At 39.9% G+C, this 27,934-nt stretch overlaps 1 protein-coding gene across 1 annotated transcript in view; it reads left to right on the top strand.

Moving 5' to 3' along the window:
* Positions 1-27,934, top strand: part of EFHC2 (EF-hand domain containing 2) — a 178,531-nt gene that overhangs the window by 129,015 nt on the left and 21,582 nt on the right. The window contains exons 12-14 of the mRNA XM_070605966.1: positions 11,809-12,006; positions 13,729-13,821; positions 25,574-25,679. Of these exons, the coding sequence (XP_070462067.1) occupies positions 11,809-12,006; positions 13,729-13,821; positions 25,574-25,679 (397 nt within the window). The remainder of the gene's footprint in view (positions 1-11,808; positions 12,007-13,728; positions 13,822-25,573; positions 25,680-27,934) is intronic.

The raw sequence follows: 27,934 nt of genomic DNA, 5'->3' as shown, positions 1-27,934 counted from the left end.
CCCATACATACACACATGTCCCATCTGTGACAGAGCCTGAGGAATTTGGTGAAGCCCAGCACACAGCAATGCCCAGACTGCTCTAGAGACCTTTTTGTAAGCTTGCACAAACAGAGAAAAACTCAACCATGCAATATAGGAGAATCCATGCAGATTCTGACAGTGATTTATTGTATGAAAAATTGGTTTTTATTTGTTTTTAGAAACTAGTTATGTTATGGTCATAACCAGATGTATGATGGTCTCAGCCAGGGCAGGCCATTTTAAGAAGCAAACGGACCAAAATAGGGAAAAAGTTATATTAAAATGTACAAAACACATTTTTTGAATTAAAATTTAAAGAGGAGACACTAATAGAAGACCGGACGCTGTAGACGACTCAGTAGTAAATCAGAGAGCTATCTTTAGAACACCCCAAACAGAGTAAAACAAGGAAGGGATTAAACTGATGAGAAAGAAGAGAGCGAAAATGGAGATAGAGAGGGAACTGAGCAAATGGAAGCAAAGTAATAATCAAAGATAATTGTACTATAGAAATCCTTTTCAAAGCTAAAAAAAAAGTATCTGGAAATTGAGAGATTTCACTCTGTTCCAGCAAAATATATGAAAAAAAATGTAAAGGTCATATATAAGGAAAGAATCTTACAAGGAGCATCCAAACAAAACATGCATGAAACAAAGCTTCAAGACAGCACCAACCACAGCAGAACCAATGACCTAAAAACTGAAGAGATACGGCCTCAGGTAATGCAAGGAGACAATGGATAAAATCTTCAGTGTTTTGAGGGTAAACAAATTGGGGACAAGTTGTTTTTTTTTTTAGTGGAGACAATAGAAATGTTTTTAAATCTTTAGGAAAACAAAATATAATATAGTTTCTTTAATAAATTACTCAAATAATACATTACCTTAATACATTACTCCAGAACATGAAGAGAAAACCAAAATCAGGAACTCAAGGGAGACATCTTATCTTAAAAAATTGGAACAGGGGGCCAGCCCCGTGGCCAAGTGGTTAGGTTCGCGCGCTCCGCTGCAGGTGGCCCAGTGTTTCGTTGGTTCGAATCCTGGGCGCGGACATGGCACCACTCATTCAGCCACGCTGAGGTGGCGTCCCACATGCCACAACTAGAAGGACCCACAACTAAGAATATACAACTATGTATTGGGGGGCTTTGGGGAGAAAAAGGAAAAAAATAAAATCTTTTTTAAAAAATTGGAACGGTATTGAACGCTAAAACAGGTTTCATACACACACACACACACACACACACACACACACACACACAAAGTTATACTTGTGAATCCAAAGATAAAACATTATTTCAAAAGGTGAATGACATTGTTAGAAAAATTGAAAAGGAAGATGACATGGTTTATGCCACAGGTAAAATAATTAAGACTCAGAAAAGAGAGTGGGGAAACTAAGGGCTGAATACTTCATATTGCATCTTCAGAATAAAATCATATTTCATCTTTATCTTTGAAATTTAGGTAGATAGAAGTTTAAAATACTTTAGAGCAATTTCTACTTAACCAAGATAGAATTCCAGATAGAATTGCAGAACCTAATGATCATTTCACAATGTATATGTATATCAAATCATCATGTTGAACATATTAAATATATGCAATTTTGTTTGTCAGTTTTCTTCAGTAAAGCTGGGGGAAAAAAGAAATTCTTGGGAGTGAGACTAGAGACTGAGGTGGTGAGGAGATCCATTGTATAACTTTTTATACTTTTTGAATTTGTACCATGATGTATTAGTTTTATAATTATATATATATAATATATATATAATTTTAAGTTTTATAATTAGCTTTATAATTTTAAAACCTATTATTAAGAGAAAAAAATAAAGACAAGCATAGTGCATGTTGTTCCTTTTTAGAAAAAAATTGCAGAACCTAAGAGCAAACCTAGTATAGTCTTTACTGCAAAAGAAAAGTAGCAATAGAAGGTAGTAGTGAGAATACATGAAAAACTGAAAACACAAAACAAGGTGATGAAAAAAAAAAAACTCCTAGGAGAAATCTTGACCATAAATCGCCTCTGGAACCCTTAGGACACATTCTCCCTGCTCGAGGTCTGCGTGTGATCACCTCTCTTTTACTTTCCCATTTAATCCTTGAGCTCCCATGGGCCGTATTGTCAGGAATTCCTCTTGAGGAATGATCAGTATATTCCTTTTAAGACCTCTTTCCTTCCCCTTCTCCCTTAGTTGTCCAGGAACCCCAGGGACACTTACTTTGTCCAAGGAGGGTCAGAACACTGTCAAATGCCACTGCTGTGGTTCCTTGCTGTGGGAGACTGGTTCTGCTGGGCTGATGGATGCCACCAGGATGACTTAGCTGGGCAGAAGGTCAACAGCTGGGTTTTGCTGTTCAGTTGGGAGAGACATGAACATGTTTATAAGCTGAAGGGAAGGGACCAATAGGGACCAAGAATTCAAAGGCATAGATGCCAGGCTGGACAGTTGATGGATCAGTGAGCAGTTAAGGATGAAGAAGCAGTTAAGGATGTGTCAAGGCCTAGTTATGCCTTTTCCCATTACCCACAATGGATGTTTCAAACTTTCTCTTAAGCTCCCTAACCTCACCATTTTCCTCCTACTCAGAGCAGAAGCCCTCGTCTCCAGGTTAATAGAGAATGTAAAGATCCCAAATACAAACGTGCCCCACGCCCCTGGATCCACAACTTTGCTGCCCTCCTTTCTCATCTCAGTAGAAAAGGTATCCTCCCTGCTGTCCAAAACTAGTTTCCATGATGGCCCTGTCCCCCAGACACTCAACAAGAGGCCTGGGGCCCATCCTTGGCCAAGCACATCCAACCCTAGTTGATGCCTCTTGGCTCCATCCTCTTGCCCCATTCCCACTGCCCCAGCAGCCCTCACTGGCGTGCCTACCCTCACATTGCTTCCTCAGTGCTCTGACATCCAGCTCTCTGTTCATATTGCTCTCTTGCTTGACATTCTTCAAGAGATTTCCTTCACCTGCAGAAGAAAATCCAAATGGCCCCATGTGTGCCTTTCATGATTGGGCCCCACCTGCCAACTCTCTAACTTGTCTCTTGCTCTGCTTCCCTATGTTCTACTCATCTTGAGAACCCTGACCATCTGGGTTCAAATCTGGACTCCACCACTTACTAGCTGTGTGCCCTTGGGCAACTTGCTGAAGCTCTTTGGGCCTTAGTTCCTCTTTTGTAAAATGGGAATAATCAAAGTTTCTACTTAAAGGGTTTTTGTGAGGATTAAATGAATTCATGCACGTGAAGCAATTAAATCAATGTTGGGCATACACTAAACACTTGATAAATATTAGCTTTTGTTATTAATACTTTGTACAACTCCTCAGATGTACCATCCTCTTGCTCTCCTTGAATCTTTGAGAATATAGTTATTTCTCCCGTTCCTCTTAACCTCCTTCCCCTCCCCTCCCCTCCCTACTTCTCTGACTGGCACATTGTCTTTCATCCTCAAGGTCTGTTCCACTACCACCTCTGCTGTGAAGCCTTCTTGGATTTCCCCCTACATGCATACACATGCCAGACTGGATGAGGAGTACTTTCTCTGAGCTTCTGGACATATTTATTGCAGCCCTTTTTCTACTTTGTTGACTTGGCTTTCCTCTTGGTCTGTGATTAACTCTAGGGTGCAGGCATTGAGGGCTGGGGACTGAACCTAATCTATTCCTCTGTTATTCTCCATCAGTTGGTGTAGCCTGACATGGAATAAGTACTCAATTAGTGTTTGTTGAATGAATCAATGAATGGATACATAGGAAAGAGACACATGCAGACAGAACACAATAGAAGAAATATAAAAATTCTTAGCAAGTAAGAGATGTTCAAGTTTATTAGTAACCAAATCATTATTAATTAAAATAAGACATCATTTTTACCTGTTGAATTAGGAAACACTTTCAAAAATGATAATATCCATTGCTGTGGGCTCTTGTATATTGTTGGTGGGAGGGTAAAAGCAACTTAACACCATGTGTCAAGATCCTTTCAAATGTCCTTTTCTCTTGCCCACCTAATTATACTTCTGGGACACTATCCGAAGGAAATAATTTTAAATACAAATGTTTATGCAGAAAGATGTTCATTATAACATTATTTATAAAGAAATTTGAAAAAAGCCCACGAAATATCCAATTACAGAAGTATGGTTTAGCATTTTGGTTTCAGAAGAATATGTGATAACATGGAAATTTGTATTAGTTAAATGAAAAAAGAAAACTATAAAATATACTCACAACCATTAAGAAAAAAAAGACAATTAAATACCTATGCTTAGAAAAGAGACTGCAAAGAAGTATACCAGAATGTTTACTTGGTTATATTTGGGTGGTAGGAGTATGTATGGTTTTTCTTCTTTTTTTTCTTGTTCTTTACATATTGTCCAAATTCTCTATAATTAGAAATGTGTTCCTTTTATAATGGAGTAAAGCCAATAAATTTTAAATTTTAAAGTGTGTGTTCAGAAAGAATTAAGAATCTGATTATATTTTGTTTGATATGTTTCTATATGAGTAAGTCTTGAATTACTGAGTTGACTGTAAGCCCCTGGAGGGCGCAGACCTGGTCTTGTGTTCATCCCATTGTGTGATCAGTAAATACCTGTGGGCTTATATGGGGTTGCCCTCCATGTAAGGCCCCCTGATTGTCACAGGACTCAGCATGGCCTCTAAACCATCTGGCAACCAGTGAGAAAAAGTCAAAAACAAAAAACCAAACAAGTGGAATTTGCTTGGAGATAAACAGTCCCTGAACACAGGATGGGTGTTAATGAAAAGAAAGGTGGTAGAAAAGGAATAACTTTGCTTGTAGATGTAATGAATATTCATTTCTTTCTGCCCACTTGCAAGTTAAGCACCATCATCCAGACTTCCATTTGCTGTTACCAAAAAATCTTGACATGATTTGAAAAACAAAAAACACTGTTGTTGTAGCTTGTTTAAATGCATATTGTATCAAATTGTAGAAGAATTATAGATGAGCGTTTTAAAGGGCTTCTAAAATTGTACCTCTATGAAGAATATTTTTAATAATAAACAACAATTGCTCTTAACTGCATGAGAATATCTCATTTTGTTTGGCTACACTTAAATAGCCTCAAAGTTGAGTTTACCAACACATGCTGAATTTCAAACTAAATAAATCAGAATTACCATGTACATCCACTACGTGTCAAAACAGGAAAAACCATAGTATTTGATGTGAAATGAAGATTAGAGCAGCAATAGAGAGAAAACTAGTAGCTGCTTACATTTATTTGGAATAAGAAAACAGGGTCAATGATTTTCAGTGCAGATGTACTTCTCTTCGAGCAAATATAGAAAAAAGTCAATTTACAAAGCAGATGAATTTGGCAGTAATTATTTATACTGGCAAAAAGTTTTTTAGTTTCCAAAGGACTTATTTCAGGGTTCAGTGTGCTTGCTTGTCATTAAGAACTTGACAAAATTAGAGGAATTTAAAGCTAAGGTATTAGGCCATTAATTGCCATTGCCAATTAAAAATGACCAAAATGAAGAGAGAGTATCTTTATATGTAATAGAGAGTGAAAAGGGCCATCTAATTTGATTTCTAAGAATTAAGCATTTGTGCCACTTCTCGAATATATCCATTATGCAAAGGAAGGCACACCTGGAGTTTATTACTTTATCACTTCAAACTTAATCCTGAATATGACTATTTAAAACAGATATACCATTTTCCTTTTATATTCTGCAGATAAATTCTATGATTTCAGAGTCATCAAAAACACTTCACATTTTTCCAAGATAAACTTGCGTAAGAGAAGTAACTCTTCCAGTTTAATACAACTTGAAACTATTTCTACTGTGGGATGATGAGAATAATAAAAATTGCTATCATTTATTGAGTGTTCATAATTCTAGGCACCATACTAAATGCTTTTCATATCTTGCTAACTTAACCCTCATTTTTCATTTATTCAGCAAACTATTATAGAGTGCTTACTATGTGCCAGGGCTATTTAAGGTGTTGGGATTCAACAGTGAGCAAAATAGACAGCCCTGCCCTTTGTGGAACTCACATTCTAGTAGATATCCCTCTAAGAGAGGGATAGACAATATTCGGAATAAGAAAGTAAATGATATACTAGGTTGAAGTATGATGAATGCCACTGAGGAAAAGAAAGCAGAGAAGGGGTTAGGGAATGCCAGACTTGTAGGGGAGGGGTCACATTTTTAAAAAGGATGGTCAGAGAAGACCTCACGGAAAATATGACACCCAAGCAGATGAGAAGATATTCTACAGGAGGTGAAGGACCAAACTATGTCATCGTCGTGAAGAGCATTCCAGGTAAAGGTAATAGCAAGCGCAAAAGCCCTGAAGTTGGAACATGTCTAGTTTGTTTGAGGAAGAGCAAGGAGTTCAGTATGGCGGGTACAGGGGGAAAGAGAGGGGACAAGATCCGTGAGATAGCAGGAGAAGGGACATAACACATCGGGCCTGGTAGGTCATCATCAGGCTTTCAGGTTCTACTTCAAGAGAGATGGCAAGCCCTGAGAGGGTTTTAAACAGACACATGACGTGGTCTGACTTACATTTTAACAGGATCATCCTGGCTCCTATGGTAAAGTAAAATTCTGTGAAGTAAGTGGTCTTGTCCAATTTCAGAGATGAGGAACAGAGGCTCAGAGAAGTTAAGTAATTTACCAAAGTTCCCACTTGTTCGCAACTTAGTGGAGCTGAAATTTTAATCCAGGTCTGTGTAATTCAAAAGCTCACACTTCTCCCACTAAACACCACCACCTCCCAGTTGCAAACAGGTTTGTGACCCAGGCTGGAGTAGATGATTTTCTTATAGTCTGTGGTGACCTCTTTGTTTCCTTTTCTCTGGAGTTCCTTGGCTTCTCTGGTGAGGCCACCATGTCTCACAACTCCAGGGGACACCATTTATACCATAAGCCTATAAATGTACTCCCTGGAGGTGGGCAGTGCCCAGCCAAAGTGTCCATGTGTAATGGCCTTGTTCTCCAGTGAGGTCGAAGAGCTTTGTAAATGGTTTTGAACTAGGATTAGGCTGGTAGCAAAATCTATTTAGTCAGACATTTGTGTTGGCCCCACTTTAATGTATCTTTCCGTGTCTCCTTCCTCTGACACATATTCTACCAGGTGTCTCTGCCACCCTCTGCTGTCTGGCACCACACTAGTCCAACAGTATGCTAGGTTGGGGAGTAAGTGATGGTAAAACAGGATTTTCTGTTCTGTTTGGGCAGCTTAGGCCCACAAGTATAACAGAAAGCCTGGGGTGGGGGGTATAGGATATGAACAGGTATGCCTGGCTTCTGATCAGAGGAAGTGAAATACATTTTATTTGATGAATATCAAATTGAAGGAAATGATAAAGGGTGCTACCTAATTGTCATCAAAATTGCAGCTTAGTTTAATTTAGACTCAACCAGATTTTCTTGTAAGCCTTGGAACCCAGGGCTTAGACTCTTGAGCCCTTGTTTACATTGAAACTAATTTTTTTAGTTTGTTTGAAAGATATTCCTTCACCATTACTTGACTGGGTGACTTTTATGGAATTATGTCTTGTAAAACTGTTTAGCATTTCATGTTGCAGAATTCTGCATATTACCTCGATACCATAGAGCAGTTTGGTTTGTTTTTTTTTTCCGTCGTATGGCTTTAATTACAGAAACTGGGAGAAAATTATGGCGGTGTCCCTTATAAGATTAACTAAGTAATACTGTGATGATCTGTATAAAATATTAGTGCCAGGAACGTAGTGCAATATCAGGTAAAGACGAAGGTTACTCTCCATTTGAATCTTTAAGATTAGCAACAGTAATCGCAGAACACCAGATCAATACAATTAAAGCTACTTTTTAAAATGTATTTTTATTTCCTTTAAATGATTGAGCAGTAAGTACCAAGATTGGACTTTGCTCTCAGATCTTATTTTAGGTTCACTTTGCGGGTTTAGGTGAGGAAGGGCTATGCTTGGTGGAAGTTCGACCTTTGTTTTTGTGGCTACCGCTGGCAAAAACGGAGTGTGTAGAAAACAGTCTGGTGAGTCCTCAGTAGGCTAAACACAGAATTGCTGTATGACTCAGCAATTCTGCTTCTGGGTGTATATGCCCAAAGAGTTGAAAACAAGCATTCAAACAAAAACATGTACATGAATGTTCATAACAGCTTTATTCACAGTAGCCAAAAGGTAGAAATGATCCAAATGTTCATCAGTGCATGAATGGATAAGCGAAATGTGGTACATTCATACAATAGAATATTCTTCAGCTTTAAAAAGTAATGAAGTACTGATACATGCTACAACATGGATGAACATGAAGACATTATGCTAAGCAAGAGAAGCCAGACACAAAAGACCACATACTGTATGATTCCATTTATATGAAATATCCAGAATTGGCACATCTGCAGAGGTAGAAAGCAGATTAGTGGCTGTCTGGTGGGGAGAGGGCTCAGAGGAAGAAGAGAAGTGGAGTGACTGCTTCTTTGGGGAGGTGAAAATGTTTGGGAACTAGAGAGAGGTGGCAGTTACACAACATTGTGAATGTACTAAATGCCACTAATGGTAAATTTTATGTTATGTGTATTTTACCACAATAAAAAAAAAGTGGAGTGTGCTATTTTTGAAAAGATTCCTCATTCTTTGTGAAGCCTATTAAAGTTTGACAGGGTGGGGTGAGTCCTAAAGAAGGGGCACATGGCAAATGTGGGGCAAAGTGGCAGTAGTCACTTGAGGTCCGCAGGACAAGGCTCGCACCTCCTGGTTGGGATTCCCAGGACCTGCCTTGTGTGGGCGCAGTGGCCACAAGGGCCACACTGGCAGCTGCTCCAGGGTCCCTGGTGTCCTGCATGACTGAGGGCATTTTTAAGTCTGGGGCAGCTTGTTTGAAACTCTCATAAAGACATGGAAAGTGGAATACTGAGCTGTTTAAAACCCAAGCCTACAGAAACCCAGCAGATAGAAATTTTAACTGCAGTGAGGTCAGGATAATTTCAGTTTATCCAGTGAAAAGGAAAATAAACTTTTATGACCTGGTGGTGCTAGAATAAGTTTAGTTAAAGGTGCATGGAAAGTTTCTAGTTATTGCTGCACACGTTCTTTTCCCTTGTCCTTGGGAGTGTGCCACTGTTCCTCTTCACACTGTTTTCTACCCTCAAAAGGAAAAAGCTTTCAAATGACTTTTTCTCTGACAATGAAAGTAATACTTGATTATTACAAAAATTCATAAAAAGCAAAATTTTGTATATAGTCATTTACCCCATAACGACATTTCAGTCAATGATGGACTGCACATATAATGGTGGTCCCATAAAGTCGGTACCATATAGCCTAGGTGTGTAGTAGGCTATACCATCTAGGTTTGTGTAAGTACACTCTATGATGTTTGCACATTGACGAAATCGCCTAATGACACATTTCTCAGAACATATCTCCGTCTTTAAGTGACACATGCGGGGCTGGCCCGGTGGTGCAGCGGTTAAGTGCATGCATTCCGCTTCAGTGGCCCGGGGTTCGCCAGTTCGGATCTTGGGTACGGACATGGTACCGCTTGGCATGCCATGCTGTGGTAGTGTCCCACATATAAAGTAGAGGAAGATGGGCATGGATGTTAGCTCAGGGCCAGCCTTCCTCAGCAAAAAAAGAGGAGGATTGGCAGAAGTTAGCTCAGGGCTAATCTTCCTCAAAAAAAAAAAAAGTGACACATGCCTGTATAAAGAAATCTCAGCAATCAGGGATAATACTATAGATGTTTGGCAGGTATCCTTCCAGCCTTTATGTCTATGAATAGATATGTACTGATATCTTGCATTTCACTGGGATCATACTACATTTATCAACATAGTGTGGACCTCTTTCATACCAACAAGTACCAATGAACAGCATGCTTTTCATGCATACTATTCCATTTCAGCGTACTATTCCATTTTATGTGTGTCATTACTGATTATTCCATGACTACTATTCTAAATGAGCTGAGGACCTTCCTTGGGTTGGTTCCCCTGTAGTCACTTAACCCTCTGTCAGAGATGATTGGTGACTCAGGGTTTCTGAAATTATTTTCTCATATTTACTTATGCTTATCGGTGATAGCCCTCAAAGCAGAGGTCATGGACGGTAAAGGGAGTAGAGGTCTGTAAAAAATCAGCTCAAAACCCGCTGCCTTTGGGAAGCTTTTGCTGACTGAGCCCCGCTCCCTCTGGTGACTCTGTCTTCTGTGTCCCAATGGAAGAGGGTCAGAGTAGTATGCAGGAACATGGGCTTTGGAGCCAGACCACGGAGGTTTGCATTCTGACTTTCATGACTTGGGCTATATTACTTAACATTTCTGTTCCTCAGTGTTCTCATCTGTAAAATAGGGATGATAATAGTACCTATGATCCATGCCAAAAGTACTTGGAAGCACAGGACCTGGCGCCTAGCTAATGCTCAGCAAATGGTGAGGGTTGTTATTATTATTCAGTTCATTCAAGTGGCTCCCCCAGTTTGTGGCTGTGAGAGCTCATCTGTGTGCTTGGACAGCCCAAGTAGATTATAGACTCTGAAAAGTTCAGATGCCAAAACACTTTATAGTCTTTTCTGCACAGTGAGCCCCCAGCCAATATTACCGATTGATTGTCTGACCCAAACTGACTAGATGCAGTTGTGGGGTCCTTTTGGTTTAATTTAACCTTCATTTCCCATTAAAAAAAAAAAAACAAAAGCAAAACAAAACAAAATAAAAACCCTGAAACCCTGAGAAGTAGATATAGGTGAAATTCGCTTCCTTCAGATCGGTCAGTAACTTAGCTGTGGGCTTTCCTACACTCTGTCTAATGATGATCTTGACTGGGGGAACCTAGAATTCTTAAATGATAGTGATAATGGCAGGAAACATATAAAAGAACTAAAAGCCATTATTCTCAAAGACCAGTTTAAAACAGAAGAGCAAATAAAACCTCGTATTCCCTCGTTTATTCGGGATTCTTCAGAACTGAAATACTTCTGGTAAGTAGATTTTCTAGACGTTGGAAGCTTATTCATTTAACCACCATAACAGTTTGCATTTTATCCATTTTGTTGTCATTCTTTCTAATGCATGCTGCATGATTTGTAGCTTTCATATAGAGAATATATTGAAAACAACTCAGCCAATTTGTTAGGCTTTGAATCCTCATTTTTTTAATGTTATGTTAATATGTCGTTGTCGTTTGTTTTTTAGCTCTGCCAAATAATCTCAACGCCATTTGCCTTCTAAAGACTCAGACAACTGTACCCTCACACAGCTCTTTTCACTTTTAACTTTTTCTCTCATGTTTTTCTCACTGGCTTGGTGTGTCAGTTTTTACTTTTTACTACAAAAATGTACATAATTGCTTTCCCCATCTCCAAAACACCTTTCTAATTTACTGATTTATAAATTTGATACCCTGGGAAACTAGAACTCCAAGTCTATTACTATTTTGTGTAAAGTAAGATTAATAGGCATTGAATGAAAACATGTATTTAGTGACAGGCCTTTTGACCATTTAAGGACTTTAAAAATTTGCTTCCTGGTTGCAGGCTGTTATCTGGTAGAAGTTTGACTCTGGGCAAAAAGCCATTTTATTTATAAGCTACAGTGCTTATGGTTTCCCATTCTAGCGCTGGTACTTTCCTGCTGCTCATAAGTTAAGCAGAGAAATTAGGAAAAATAATCACCTATCCTCTGTGTAGTTGGTAAAAGCTTTATAAAATGGGATTTAGATACTTTTAATAGAAATAGAGGTAAAATATTCTTAGATATAATTTCATGAGTGTTTTTCTGTTTTCTTTACAGAGATATACTGATGACTCTAACTGTTGGGGAGCTCACAGACCATGAACTTATAACCATTGCGCGTCACTACCGCGTGCCCGAGGACGCTTATGAAGATGTGAATGTCCTAATTGCACTGGCCCATGAACGGTTCAAGAGAAATACTTTTGAGAATTTCGAAAGACTCATTGCTAACTGTGTATACCAAGATCGAGAAAAGTAAGCTTTTATTTTGTTGATTCTAATAAATCATTTAAGTTTCTGTGAACCTGAGTAATGAAAGAATTGATATTTTATCAAAAAGGGCCAAAAGAAAATTGACATGTCTGATCGTACTCCACTATTTAGCAAAGCCATCTTAAATCATTTTTGGAGAGTATCTAGATACAAATATTTCATACTGATGGTGAGCTTTGTTTGTTGATGGAATAGGGGAGGCCCTGTATTTTCAAAAGAACAGGATGCCCCTTTGCATTTTCTTTTAGTTGGTTTCTAGAAGCTTTCAATGAAACATAGTAAATCAAGATGTTAGAAGGTTTAATTCTGAGGTGTCTCTCCTTCTTACATTATTTAAGTGATAACTGAGATTTATAAATGTGACTTTTATAATGAACAGAAAGGGAATTTGCAAGTAAACTTGCTACAAATTTCTTTGAAATTATTTCTTCTTGAAAATAATGAAGCTCAGCATAATCTATTTCTAATACATTTATCACGTTTGTATTGAGTTTTATTAAGTCAGTCATAAAAAAACCTGGAGCCTCATATGTTTGGGTGTTCATCTTCCCCACAGGCTTGATATAGTGGGGAGAGATACTCATCTGGAATTAGAAGATCTTAGTTCTAACTCTAGCTTCTAATTTTGTTACTACACACTACTGCAGTCTCTCTGCCCCATGACCGCTTCCCTCATCTCCAAACCTGAAGTCTGCACGCAAGTGGCCATCTGCACACCCTAAATATCTTTGAAGGTCTCATAGTTTATCTTCATAATGAACATGATTTTTTTCCTAATTCATAATACATCCTTATTAGGTTTTTATAAAGATGGCATTTTTTTCTTGACTCTCTAAGCTTCCCTGAGCCTCTTGGAGGATGTGTGGTCTGAGCTTTGCAAGACCCAGACCCTACCTTCCACCCTGGTGGTACCCCTTTCCCAGAGTGAGAAGCGTGACCTTCCTCCGCTAAAGGAACACCTCTTGGGAATAATGGGGTTGCTTAATCAGACAGCTCTGAGGTTCTTCCAGATCCAACAAGCTTTGATTCTGGACATAAACATTCTCTCATCATTTTATAACCTCATTGCGAAGAAAGGAGCCCACTTTCCTTCCTGTTGGTTCTAATTTTGCCTGGTGCCTGGAAGAACATTGGCTGAGTGAGAACACTGGACAAGCATTTCTGTGCCCTCTGCAGGCTGGGGAAAATGACTACTGGGCTACTCTGGAGAAAGCATCTGACAAAATTGAGGTGACTGTTAAGGCCCCAGCTGGGGCTTCTAGGCTATAACGTTTGGGTCCAAGGAAAAGACTAGAAAAACACCCTCAAGTCATATAATACTTGTGTTGGAGGCTGTAGTTGCCTGTCAAATTAGGAGATGTTTTCAAATATCAGAATCGTTTTTGACTAGTGGTCAAGAATGCGGATCGATTACTTAGAGCAACACTCATGGCTGCAGCCTTAATAGGCTGTACTATCACCAACCAAGAATCTGAATCTTGATGGAAAGGCCTTTGTAAGGACAGAATCTGTTGACTTCTGAAATGGAAAAAGTGAAATGCAATATGATGGGTTTTTGTTACTGTGAATTCCAATACCAATTTTCACATTTATTTCCATGTGCACGTTTTTAGGACACATCTATGTTTTCTTTCCTATAGCATGTAATTAGCTACTTGAGAGACACGAAGTGTATAAAAGGCCATTTACTTTGTTTTAATGCAGTAAAAAAGTATTACCCACCAAAGACATCAGAAGGCTGTGCAAGTCCTCCAGGTTACCTTTGACTCACGATCTGCTGGTATCCTTACTGTCCAAGTAAGTGAGAACTCTACCCTTCATTGTGATTGTCCTGCATATTTTTGTTTTGGGGGCTATTCCTGGTTTTACATTTACCTTTAATTCCCCTTGATTTACCTTTGATTGTCTTATTGATGACATACCTCCATTTAAGTATTACAAAAGGAAAACTTAGCCACGATTTTGATTGTTAGACTATTATGAGTTATTATTTTATCTTTTTGACCTTAAGACACCCTAACACACACGCAGGTTCTGGGACAAAATGAAAATGCACAACTTCATTGGTTGTGAGGGTGTTAGATGTAAAACTCATGACAGGTTTTTCAAAGCAGTAGTCCCTGATGGCTAAAGACATGCCATAAGAGGACCTAGTGTTACCAGCACAGGGCTCTATCTTGCTAGAGCACCAGATGTAAAGCATAGAGATGATGATGTTGCAAAAGGAAAGTATGGTGAACTGCTTTCCAAAACACATCACTTCTCCTGTTAGACCTGACTTTTGACTCCCTGGCACCACCCTCCTACCCATATAGACTCTGATTATCTTTTATGCTTCCTATGGCATTACTCCAACCCCTCCTCTGACTTACTTATCTCGATAATTCTGACATTTTGGGCTGTGATCTAGGCATTGTTATCATTGCTTTGAATACATTACTTCATTTACTTTGTGAGAACAACTTGGTGAGATCAGAACTATTATCCTCCTATCTTACATGAGGATGCTGAGGTTTAGAGAGATGAGGTATTTTGCCCAAAGTCACGTAGTCTGGAAGAAGGAGAGCTGTGACTTAACCCCGGAACCTTTCAAATGCACATCTCCTGCTTCTAACCATTTTGAATTATTGTGTTCACATATCCAGTAGATTAAAATGCCTTGACAGTTCTACCTCCTTCCTGCTGCTTGCATCCACTCTTTCCTCTCTGTTCCTACTATCTTCACTCTTGTTCTGACCCACATTTGTTCTTGACTATTGCAGGGCCTCCATGTTGGTGTTTCCTCCACCAGTCTCTAAATTTTTAAATCTGTCTTTCATACAACAGCTAAGTACCTTCTAAGAGTAAAAATGTCATAGTGTCACTCTTCTACTCACAAACCTTCTGTACCATGTCTTTGTTCTCTAAGGAAAGAACAACTCCTTAGCTTTGAACTTCTTCTCACCTTTCTCCATCATGGGATTTAGGGTTGTCAGTTGGAGCATTGTTCTCAAGCAGAGGCTAGAGTAGAGAGTCCTCCTCTGAGGTGAAAGGAGAAACCAAAGGAATAGATAAAACTAAATCCCATGTGGGAGAACTAGGGTCCAAGGTGTCAGGAGGGTAATCAAGAAGAGGGCCAATCCAGATGGATGTGTGTATGCATTTGATTGACCTGGGGTTATTTTCTAGACTATCAGGTCTATTTGCTTTTATTTGCAGGCATCAGTGTGAGGGATAAGTAGGTCATCCGATGTAAAGGACCTGAGATGAAATGCGCAGGTCTAGGAGTCAGGTTTCTCCACAGTTACCACATTCCCAAAGCTCCCCTTCCCATTCTGGGTAGTCCAGCCAAATGGGCCATTTAGCATTTCACACATATACCACCTGCCCTCCCACTTTTTTGCCTTTTCTCTTTCTATTTCTTCAGTAGGAAATAGCTTTCAATTTTCTCTACCTGCTGAAAGCTTGCTCTTCCTTTAAGAGCCATTTCAAATAGCACCATATCCATGAAGCCCTCTTGGATTTGCTTGGCTCGCAGTGATTATCTCCTCCTACGGATTCTCACAATACTATTTACGTTTCTCTTTTTGTCCCTTACCTTGCTTGTAATGAAGATTTGTGACTTGACGTTTGATCCATTCAGATGCAGAGACTTGCTTTTAACCTGTTTCATTTACCACCTGTGAACGATCAGTGTACATCTTGACAATTTTACCTCTACCTCCTCTCTTATATTCTTTGAATCAACTTGCTAGCTGTGTGATCTTGTGCAAGATTTTTGACCTGCCTGAAACCCAGATTCCTTACCTCTAGAATCAGATAACAATACTTACTTCCTAGTGGTTCCGAGGATGAATTGACATAATGTCAGTAAAGCACAGCACCTGTTACTAAGTATTGATTGGGGACTAGGAGAGAAGTTTAAGTCAGGGACCATAGACTACACACTCTGACTTAGAAATGAACTGGAAGAAACCTGTGTCTTTCTACATAGAGGAAGCCTTGTTTTTAAACAGTTGAATCTGAACGCCTTCCACACATTAAGCTGTCTTCTAGTCAGGAAACTGCAGATGTTTATTAGATTATCTTTCCATGGCCTTGAGGATGAGTTGTCCTGGAAAGTCCAGTAATGTGGGAGCCTGGCCTCTGGAAGACCTAGATGTTTCTTATCCAATACTGAGGCCACCAAGTCATCATCCTCTCATTCTCTCAGCAGACTGTTTTGTCTTTGCCTTTACAATTTGACATTAAAGGCAGAAAGACTATTCCACAACTTGCTTCGGAGTCATCTCAGCCTCTGAACACATCCGCCTCCGAGCCCAGCTTAGCTTTGAGGAGGTCATCCCTCTGAGCCACTAAGCAGACCATGTTCAGTCTAACTTTGCCTCTAATTGTGCAGTGACCCTTCTCTACACTCAGGGGAAACTTCAGACTAATCAGATTAGAAAATGTCTCATTCCCATTCCCCTCTCCCTCCAATATGCCCTGCCACGATTTGGGTCACATGCTTGGTGTTTTGCATCATCTCCGCAGATTCCTTTCAAAGACTGCCCTAATTCCTAGTGGGCCCATCAGCCTGCAGCTTACATTTATATTCTGCATTCTTATTGTTCCCCACAGACTCCACAGGGCTTTCCAGAGCCTTGACCAGACTCTCTTTCTGCACAGCCCTCCTGTGGCACGCTAAGCCAGAGCCCTTCTGACGTCTACAGTCTCCCGTGGGAGGCAGGCATGGAGTTTGTTGATTTGGTTCAGTGCACATTCTGCCCAGGGGCAGTTTTACCTGCCTTAGGATGGAGCTGGGTAGCTGTTGAGCAGCCGTATAGCCCTGCTGTGTGAGTTCAGATCAGGAGACGAAAAACAATATGGCTAAAGATTTGGATGATTTCTTTCACCCAGTGATTGTTACCCATGTGTTTCTCCTGACCCTGTGTTTTGGTAGTAAGATTTCCCCTCTACTCCACTAATATTTTTCTTATGATTCAGTCAGGTCTTTTCCTTATTAGCACAACTCAAGCTGGAATCAAGACTAAAGTCTTTTCACATCCGGTTACCCAAGCCCTCATCAGTTTGTGCTGTGGTAGCTGGTATGAGGTCACCTTACTTACCAAACGAATTCATTTCACTAATGCACAGAGATCAGACTTAAATGTTCTATGTAGTGGTAGCTATTACCCATTAATAAAAGAAGTGACAGTCTGTATTGACATAGTGCCAAGGGGCCTAGAATATTTTGTAAATCCTTGAGCATATTAAAAGGTACATTTTAGTTGATGGGAGGCATGATTCCTCATTTAGTAAGTGACAACATTGAGGTATAAGGAGACTCTTTCAGTGAAAGAGGATGCTTCAGGCCAAGATAAGTCTCTAATGGAATTAGAACTCCCTAAGATACCCTAAGCCTTTGTTTCTGTCTGAGCTCCTAGGAATAGAGACTATGTCTGCTTCATCTTTGCAGACCCAGGGACTTGCCCTGTGCTGGTACACTGGGCAGGGGGAGAAAAACATGGGCTTGATATCCATCAGACCTGCCTCTGAAGTCCAATTCTACTGCCTCCTGCCCATGTGATCCTAAATTGACTCAACCGCTCTGAGCCTTTGTTTGGATATTAATATCTCCTCAATACTAACAAATGAGAAATTATGGTTCTCAAACCATGAGAGGTAGAGAATATACTGAGCTCATTCCATTCTGTATTCCTTGTGGGACTGGAGAGTAAAGAGGCAGCCTCTTCCCCTAATTGCAGCCTTCTGAATTGAGACTTGGAATAGCTGGAAATTCAAGTGCAACTCTTTCCCCAGCAGCTCTGCCCCAAGCTAGTCTTTTACAGCTGGCTCTGGGCTCCATGGAATGCCTTAGAACTGGCCTCCCAAGAGAGCTGGTGCCTCATCCAGAAATATCAGTTAAAAGGGAAAAAGTTAACAGCGCTTTAAAATCATCTCATTATATTCTACCCAGCCTCGCCCCTGCCCCCCTCCCAGAGGCATGGTTTGGGCTCAAGTGATTTCACCCAACAATACCTGGCAGTGAGGCTGAAGGACAAGAGTTGAGCCACGTGTCTGCTGTTGTTGCAGTGTTTGGTGCACTGGGAAGTTTTCAGAGAGAAGCCCCATTCTCTCTCTCACTCTCTCTGCCTCTCTCTCTCACACGCACACACACCCCAGAAGCTTTCTACCTTTTCAAATATAATGTGATTTGTAGTTTAAGAAATTTTTAAGAAATCCAAAACCATGTGGACCAACAGAGCATTGACTGTGTGTTCAGCCCATACTAGGCAGCTGTGACTCGCCTCACCTAGGAGATGTGTGCTGGGATCAGAATTGGAATTTAGAGCCCTGGCTCTTTAGAGATAACTGGAGTTACTCATTGGCAACTTAGGCAGTGCCATCTTGCCAATGCTTAAGTTTTTGTGACCAACCAGCACAGTGGCCCAGAGCTCCACTTTTTTCTCAAGTGTTTGGTCTTTAAGAATCTCACCAGGTGTTTCAGTGTGGACCCCTGGGCTTACTGGGTAATGAACTGAAACCAAACACAACTGAGTCAAAACTATGTCTTCACTGCCCTCCCTCCCTTCCAGCCCTGGTCACGCAGCCAGCCTATTCCCTAAGTTAGGAGATGGCCTTTGCAGCAGAGGGGAACCCATGTTACTCTTCAGCAAAATACAGCTGCTGCTGTGTCTTTTACCTCCACAGATGGTGGAAATAAAGCAGATCAGCATTATTCCCCATGGCAAGGAGATGGATGGCTTCTGCAGTTTTCAAGCCATTCATCATTTTTGGGAGGGGGAGCACGAGCACCTGTCAAATGACACGTTAGACTCACTTCTAAGAACTCCCACCTAGCAAGGCATGGAGAAGCATGCTGGAGGGTCATTATTTTCCAGAGAAGAACTGGGAGGTTGTCCCTCTTCTTCCTCAAACACGTCCCTTAGTTTGCATAGGGAAGGAAGTGGTGGCTGGCCCAAGTATCGAAGGGAAAGAAGAATTTATGGAGGTTTCAGGAAAACACTTTAGCACTGTGTGAGCAGGGACTTTAAAGTAAGGAAGCTGACTTTTTAACAAGCGTTGAAACATTTAAAAGCCAGAATTAGTGTTGCCCTTTAGGGCAGTCACCCTGGAAGGCCTGCACTGATTCTAACAATGTTGCCATAGAAAGTTCTTCTTTGGAATTGCCTTCCCAACCTTTTCAAAGGAATTTCCTCCAGAATGGCAAATCTTTGTGCTTTGACTGTGGATCAGAGTCTTCGCAAGAGCCAAATGTCATTTGGAGAGGAGAAAGTAGGGGATTCAGGTTGGAGAATCAGGATGCTAACACGTTGATCAGAAGCACAGCAGGACCCTGAAGTAAGGAGATAGGTTTTCTGTACAATTCATAGGCTTTTCCAACATATTTGGAAAAGATGGATAGGGTTTGGTGAATGATGACCTGTAGTTATGAGACAGGGAAGACTCCACGACGGGTGATTGGGGAGATAATATTCAGGAGTAAATGTGAGCACTGACCTACTTGTTCTTACTCCCTTATATTCAAGCCTCTCTCCATCTCTGAACTGCTTTCCCTCGTCTCCTCCTCCAAACTAGACTATTTTTAGAACTGGAGCTCTCCTTTGTATCCTTGTCTTCTTTCTCTCACAACCTCATCTAACAAGCGTGGCATATATTAGAGATAGTGTATGTTATACTAGCAAATGAGGGCATGAAAAATCTCACTCTATCAGTGGTCCAGAGGAAGAAGCTCTGTGTAGAATTTTGGAGCAGGGAGGCTGGGAGACTAATTCCTCATCAATATGCTCCCAACTAACGATGCTCCTTCCTTTCCAAGTCTGACTTATATGAGTTTACTACCTTGAAAAGCTTGTTTCAGGATCTCTCATCTACTTTTTACACTTTTAAAATTTTTATTTTAAAAATACGTGCTCATAGTAAAAAATAATCAAATCATTCTGAAAAGCTTATTTCAACAGCAGCAGTTTCCATGCACATCCCTTCCCACCTCCCAGACTCTTTCTCAAGAAGCAGCCACTTTCAGCCCTTCTAGCTGCTTCTGCAGGCATTTAAATAGCATGCTCATACTGCTATTTCTGGATTTCTCATTTTTAGATACTACTACTAACTTCCTGTTATGATGCTTGAGAATTTAGGATAATATTGATTCCCATTACTGTTGTTCTTTTTGGATGCTCTTAGGATCTTCTCTTTCTTTCTGGTGTTCTGGAAGTTCATGATGGAGGCTTATGGTGTGTGTGTCTAATATATAGATTCATTGAGCTTAACACTTTATGGGCCTTTCCGATCTGGAGACTCTGTTCTTTGGTTCTGAGAAATGTTCCGTTAATTTTTTATAATCTATTCTCCTCCATTTCCATTTTTCTCTTGTAGAGAACTCTTTTCATTAAAATTTTGCATCGCCTGAATTTGGATCTTTTCTCTCCCAAGTTTTCTCTTTGTCATTATGATGTACTTATTAAGAGATTTCCTCAACTTTATATTCCACCCCTTCTACTGCATCGAGTTACTACTATCATATTTTTGATTCCAAGAGCACATTTTTAGTCTGAATGTTCCTTTTTTGTGGTCTTCTGTTCTTTTCTCATGGGTATAATATATCCTCTTATCTCGCGTCTTTGCCTCTCCTACCTGAATTGTCTTTGTTTCCCTGATTCCTTTTTTTCTGTTGCTGTTGTGACTTCTGTCCTTAATGTTGGAAGCTTCTGGGGATGGCTCTTGTCGATTGGTGTGTTTCACTGCAAGAGTCATCTCCTAGCCTGCATTTTCATTAGGGAATCCCCAGAAGCCACAATTTAGAGATATCTCTGGGACCATTCAGAGTACTGAGAGAAGAATCCTATCTTCTCCTGCTGAGCTGGAGGGAGGGTGGGATGGGGGAAAGGAGAATTTACACACAGGCACTGGTGTTGTGGAAACAGGAAAGGGGAAGGAAGGGGGCTGAGAGGCCCCAGTTGAGTGTGTAATGCTCTCCTCTGCCCTCCATTGTGCTTCATCTCCTCAAGACCAGAGCTTCTTTGATCGAATTTCACTGGAGAACAAACCTTACTCCCCTCCAGAGGAGTACAGTGTAGAAGAAGATACTTGGGAGTCCAGCTGCTCCAGCTTTATTCAGGCTTTCAAGCAGTCCTTATTTTCAGAACCACACCTTACCCCTGCCTTTATTGACACCTGGAGTCTGCAATTGCTGAGCCTCTCAGGAATTTTGTAGGCCACATTGGCTAATCTCTAAGTGCCCCCTGCCTCTGCCATGGATTAGAGTTCTGCTTCCCTTCCTCAGCTCTGCCAAGTCAGTTACCAATCCTTAGTCTGCTTTCCATCTTGCAAAAGATTTTTTTTCTTTTTTTTTTTTTGGTGAGGAAGATTGGCCCTAAGCTAACATCTGTTACCAATCTTCCTCTATTTTGTATATGGGATGCCACCACAGCGTGGCTTGTTGAGCGGTGCATCCACACCCAGGATCTGAACCCACAGACCCTGGGCTGCCGAAGCAGAGCACGTGAACTTAACCACTATGCCACTGGGCTGACCCCAGCAAAAGATTTTGAAATCTCTTGTCCACTATTGTCTTTTTCCAGCTATTTTTGTCATTGTAGGTTATTACCTATTTTTATTCCTTTGTTGTCATTTTGGTTAGATTTTGGTGGGAAAGGGAGATAAATATTTGTGATCATCCATCATGATTTACTGCAACTCTGTCTATTTCCCAAGAGCAAAGAATTCTTCCAAGAAGCATTGGCTCATTTTATCCCTTTTAATTGAAAGATTCTTTCTTCTTTTCTCCATTGTTCCTTTTGAGGGGATTCCCATATCCATTGAGATCCTCTAAGACAGAACTGAAAAGAAAAACTTGGAGTATTATACCACATTAACTCAACTTCTCCCTGAGGCCTGGCTCTGGGACTTTGGAAAGATTAAATTTTTCAAACATTTTTTCTCAGAAAGATTTTATACATCATTTCTGAGCTGTTTACTCTTTCATTTGCAGCTTTGGATCCTTCCCGAATATTATTTAATTAGGAAATATCTTTCTCAAATATCCTTTGAAATGGGTAAATGGTTAGATGTGTTGAGTCTGACATATTATCAGTTGGGCAGGAAAGAAGGCTAGGGGCCTAGAGGTAACAGGCAAGCATGAGTAAATATCAGACTTATTGGTAACAAAGTCTGATAATAGGACTTCCAGCGGTGACTTCCAGAAATTTTCCTGTAATCTTTCCAATGCCGTCATCCAGGGAAAATGCAGATTCAGGCATGGGGACTCAGATCCTTCAGGAAGGCCTTTCTGAAGCAACATTTCTTTCAGGAAGCAACATTTGAACTGAGACTTTCCAGAGAAAGGTGCAAATGCCTTGCATTTCTGGAACAATCTTGTTATGCTCAGAGAACTAGAAGAAGACCAGTGTACCTAGAATGTTGTGAACAGGGAAAGAGTTTTCAGATGAGATCAGAGAGATCAGCAGGGGCCAGATTACACAGGGTCTTATAAACCCTAATAAGGAGTTCAGCTTGTGTTCCAAGTAGATTGGGAAGCCATTGGAGAGTTGCAAGCAAGGATCTGTGTTTTAAAAAGACTATTCTGGTGGAGGGTAGTCTGCAGCAAGGTAAGAATAGAAGCAACAAGACCCAGATACAAAGCTATTGTTGTAATCCAGGTAAGAGATGATGGTGGCTTGGAATTAGTGAATAGTAGAGGAGATCAAGAAAAAGAGACTTGATATGCTATGGTAGTAGAACCCACAGGATTGGTTAGTGGATTGTATATGAAGGGTGAAATCTGATGTGATCCTAGATCTGCTTGGTAGTCTTTTGACTGGTTCCCAAATTACTGAGATATTACACTTCTGAAACCTCTAGGATTATATAATACCTCCTGTAATTGATGTGATAGGAATTTACTGACAGTTAAATTCTGTACTGTAGGAACAATAGAAAAACTTATTTCATTGGTGATCTTATCCAATCTCCCAGTCTGGTGGGTTTAAATACTGTACCATCTGTATGCTAATGAATCTTCATTTCTATCTTCAACTGAAACCTCTTTCCTGAACTTCAGACTCATATATCCAACTTCTCACTTCCCATCAAAATATAACATATCCAAAACACCAAACTCCTGATCTTTTCTCCCAAACTGTAGCCCCTGCATTCTTTCCTATCTCAGTTAGGGGAGCTTTATTTTTCCAGTTGCTCAAGCAAAACCCTTGGAGTTGTCCTGAATCCATCTCTCTCTCTCTCTCATGCATACTATATACAGTTCTTCAGGAAACCTGCATTCAAACTATATTCAGAATTGCTCACTGCCTTCCACTGCCACCACAACCATTATCTCTCCTATAAGCCGCCATTATCTCTCATCTGGATTACTGCAAAAGACTGCCAACTACTCTTCCTACTTTGGCCTGGCCCCTACATTCTACTCGCAATATATCAGCCAGAGTGATCTTTCGAAAATATAATTAGATCCCATAACTGCTCTGTACAGTATGCTCCAGCGGCTCTTAGTTGTCCTCAGTATGAAAGTCAAAGGCCCTACATGATCTCATTCTTTGACATCAGCTCCTACTCAGAGTATTAGGGAATACTTTTCTTCGAGGCTCCACTATAAAGGAAAGTTTCTTACAAAACGTGTTTAATTGATGGAGTTTCAGATCTTCTCCCAAAACATATACAAATAAAAGGCATAACGGTCCTGCATTTTGGCTACAAATATTTTCATAAACAGATCATGTCCTTTCAAGGAGTTAAAGTGATGAGTAAGCCAAAAGTCAAAGGATAAACAGCGGTAGGGGGCAGCATATTGGAGTTGTATCACAGAATCCTTGGCCAAAGAAAATGTCCACAAAAGAATTACCGAATCCCCTTTCTCCTCTTCTGATTGCTCTGTTTATTCTACTTTGTTTAGATTGATGAGTCTATGTGACTTCATCTTGTAACATTTAATTTATTGCTGCTAATTTTTATTATTTATAAATATGAGCTATTATTTTTTCTAATATTTTGAGAAAAAAGAGAAAATCCTTTTTACTAATTATGAGTATGTTTTTTTCCTGTATCCATTATCACTGAGTTTTCTTATAATTAATTAACCTCCATTCATCCTTGCAATAGTACACCTCACTTGCTGGTTGGAGGGGCCTGTTGAGTTGGAGGTCCTGAGAGAACGGCAGGAGCCTGGAGCAGGTTGCTTGGAACAGCACCCTAGTGACCACCTTTGTCTTTTTCTTCAAAAAATCATGTTATAGGAGGCTGGCCCCGTGGCCTAGTGGTTAAGTTCGGTGCACTCCACTTTGACAGCCTGGGTTTGGTTCCCAGGCATGGACCTACACCACTTGTTGGTGACCATTCTGTGGCAGTGTCCCACATACAAAATAGAGGAAGATTGGCACAGATGTTAGCTCAGGGTGAATCTTCCTCAAGGAAAAAAAAAGAGGAAGATTGGCAATAGATGTTAGCTGAGGGTGAATCTTACTCAACAACATCAGCAACAACAAAAATTATGTTATATAACCAGTTTATATTTAGCCTTAAAAATTGGCAGAATGTGGTCAAATTCAGAATAGGTAGCATTGAGGTATTACACTAAGAAGTATTTTGTTTGTGTTAGGTCATTATAGCAATTTTGTTGAAATTATTGGGTCTTAGCAAAAAGTCTGTTATGGTTAAGGATAAATTTATGCCAGTGTTCATCATTACAAAATAGTAGTCAAATAGATTAGTTATTTTTGACTTATAGTTTTATGATGCACGATAATCATTTATTTTTTTCAAAATGAAAATGGGCTTATTTTTTCCAATTATAAATTTAAAACAATTCAGATGATACAGAAAAGTCTAAAGAAAAGGCAAAAATCATAATCTCTCTTCCCAGAGATAGCTGTTCTTAATACTTCAGTGTATTATTACTAGACTTTTTTCTAGGCCATTTTATACAAATATAGACCTAAAGTGGAATCATAACTCTACATACTATTTTATAACTTCCTTTCCACTTAACAATGTGTCATGAACATATTTGCATGACAGCATATATGGATCTAAATAACCCTTTTTAATGGCTACATAATAAATGATGAAGATGCCTTTTATTTTTCCTAAAAATATATTAGTAGACAAAATGAATCTAGACTTGCCTTTAAGATTTAAAAGACATGAAATTTAAGAAATATAAGGACGTTTTATTTTACTGACATATAATATTAACCATTTTAAATTAAAAAGACCTTCACATATTCTTAACAAAATATAGCAATGGTCTTAGTTACTGAATAAACTAATTTGTTTCTGTGGCAACTGCAACAAATATTTGTTGAATACCTGCTAAGTGCCAGCATTGATCTAGGTGTTGGGGACACTTTGGTGAGTTGGGTGTGTGAGATATCTGCTTGCGAGGAGTTTACTTTCTGGAAAGTTAGAAACAGATTATTAAACTAATAATAAACAAGGAAAATATCAGATATTGAAGCATACCTAATATTATGTTTTCATGGCAGCATGTAAGCTGTCATTCTGGTCCTGAATTCTTCAGATTGCATCAAATAATATATTACAATTATATTTTCAGGTTTGAAGACAGTGAAGGACAAATAAATTATGAGTCATTTTTCTGTGCCCTGAACTGGAGAATAAATCCGGTGCCTGAATTGGAACCAAGATCGTACCTTAAAGAGGTAAAATTAACACTTATTTAAAAAACCAGCTGTGGCTACCTCCCTTCCATTTTTAATATCCTTTATCTCAAAATTATTTTTCAATATAAAATATTAATGTCACTGCTTTTTCTAAAAGCACCGTATGTATTTCTGGGCATTTGTGTTAAAGGCTAATTCACTTCCCATGCTGAGCGAACATCTGCTCTATAAGAGCATGACTTTTCTTATGCAGCTGAATTTTTTTTTAACTTTAGTCGCATCCAATTATATGGAAGGTAGGATAATAGGTTACAGTTATAAATAGGTATAAACACTGTTATCAAGGGGTTCTGGTAACATCATCTTGAGCCATAAGAGCAAATCTCAAATGGTGCATATGTCATGAATCCCCACTGTATCTGTGGCTGTGCACACAGGTTTGCCTTGGGTGAAACAGTATAGTATGGGGATGCACATTTCACAGTGCAGCCAAATTTAAAATAAAAATTCAGTCAAAAAATGCTTGGTTAGGGAAAACAAAGTTCGTGTGATCAGATGGTGCTCTCAACATTGTGGAATTGTCTGAATTCTCTAAGATCTCTTTGGACCAATTGTCTTTAAGGAGTGGGTGGGTGAGTGGTGGTTTGTTTATATTTTAACATGCTCCAGAAATTGATTTTCTTGGGAAAGTCCCTTGACAAAGCAAATGTCATGTGGTTGATACTCCCAGAAAGGAGGCATTTATTTCTCCCGGTCTCTACTGACCAGCTCATTCTGGCCTGAACTAGTCTAGTGCCCCTAGGGAGTTCCCTCAGGCATGTAGCTATTCTGGAGTGTCAGACAGTCTTAGAACTTCCAGATTGCTGGGAGACAGTGATGGCCTTTGGAGTCAAACAGAGCTGGGGTTGAATTCTGCCTCTGCCACTCGCTTAGCTAAGTGACCTTGGGTCAGTTACTTAAGTCATTCATTTATAAATTTAATTCTTAGACAAATCATGACTAAGTATCCATCTCAGCAGGTTCTATGCTCTGTGCTGGGGTCCAGAGACAAAGCTCATATGGCTACCTCTGAGGGGCCTACTGCTGATGGGGGGATCAGTACACTCATGATTTGGAGTATGGCGTGATACAGCTTGCATGGAATATGATGGGATGAGGAGGAAGCTTCTTATAAATCAGACTGGTGGTGGTGGTGGTGGGGTAGCAGGAACTCTTCTCAGGGGTGGTGACACTTGAAATTTCAATGATGAGTAGTAAGAGTTAGCAAGGTAGGAAAGTAGCATAGTATGGAAAAGACATTCCAAACAGCGGCTCTGACATGGGACAACATGGCGCTTGTGCAGAACCAGAAGGAATTGGTGTGGCTGGAATGAAGGCACAAAGGGAGGAGTGGAGAAGGATGAGACTGGAGATACCTGCAAGGGTGAGGTTTGAGTATTGTCCTGCAAGGTCTGGAGACTATGGACACGTTTCAAGTAAGAGAGTGACATGATCAGGTGTACCCTTTAAAGGGAGCTTGCTGTGGCTTGAGGATGGTGAGTAGATTGGAGAGGGGGCACAGAGACAGGTAGACCCATTAGAAAGCTCTTGAAATCCCGTTGTGACCATAACAGCAAACACTTAAACCATTTAATATGTGTCAAGCACTGTTGTAAGACCTCAAAATCTATTACCTCATTTAATTCTCATAGCAGCCCTACGAGGTAGGTACTTTTATCATTCCCATTTTAGACATGAGGAATTTAGAGAAATAGCGAATGTAGAGTCAGAATTTTAACTCAGGTCTGTTTTACTGCAAAGAAAAAAGAAACAAATCTTTTAAATGTGATTATTATTGAAGATACTGGATTTAATTAACTAGAATCCAAGATACTATCACAAAAACAAATCAATACTGTCATTTGATAACCCTTTAATTCTTATCCATGTAAATATTTAGTTTTTACATATAAAAAGAAAAATGATAGATGGAGTTTATATTCTACCTTTTCATTTAATGTTATAGTACTCTGTGTTGGATATCATCCAATTGTCCCATTAGGACTTTTCTCCAGCCCCTTCTACCCTGTTCTGAGTCCCGGGCAGCTGACCTTTGGGGGCCACATCAATGGGTCCCCTAGCTCTCTGGCCTGCAGCTGGGTTGGCCAATGGGATGCACCAACAGGAGAGCAGAGGGTAGGAGGAGAGAGAAGTCATCCCCCTCCTTGCCAGTCACAATAGATACAATAGATTTACTGCCTCTTCCTACCAAGGTCCGTAGTGCCTGTCTGGAGGTTTTCTGCATATAGGTGCCT

This window comes from Equus przewalskii, chromosome X (assembly GCF_037783145.1).
Source record: "Equus przewalskii isolate Varuska chromosome X, EquPr2, whole genome shotgun sequence".
In the NCBI taxonomy this organism is placed as follows: Eukaryota; Metazoa; Chordata; class Mammalia; order Perissodactyla; family Equidae; genus Equus; species Equus przewalskii.
The sequence above is the reverse complement of the archived record's forward strand: the minus strand, read 5'-3'. Positions and strand labels throughout refer to the sequence as shown.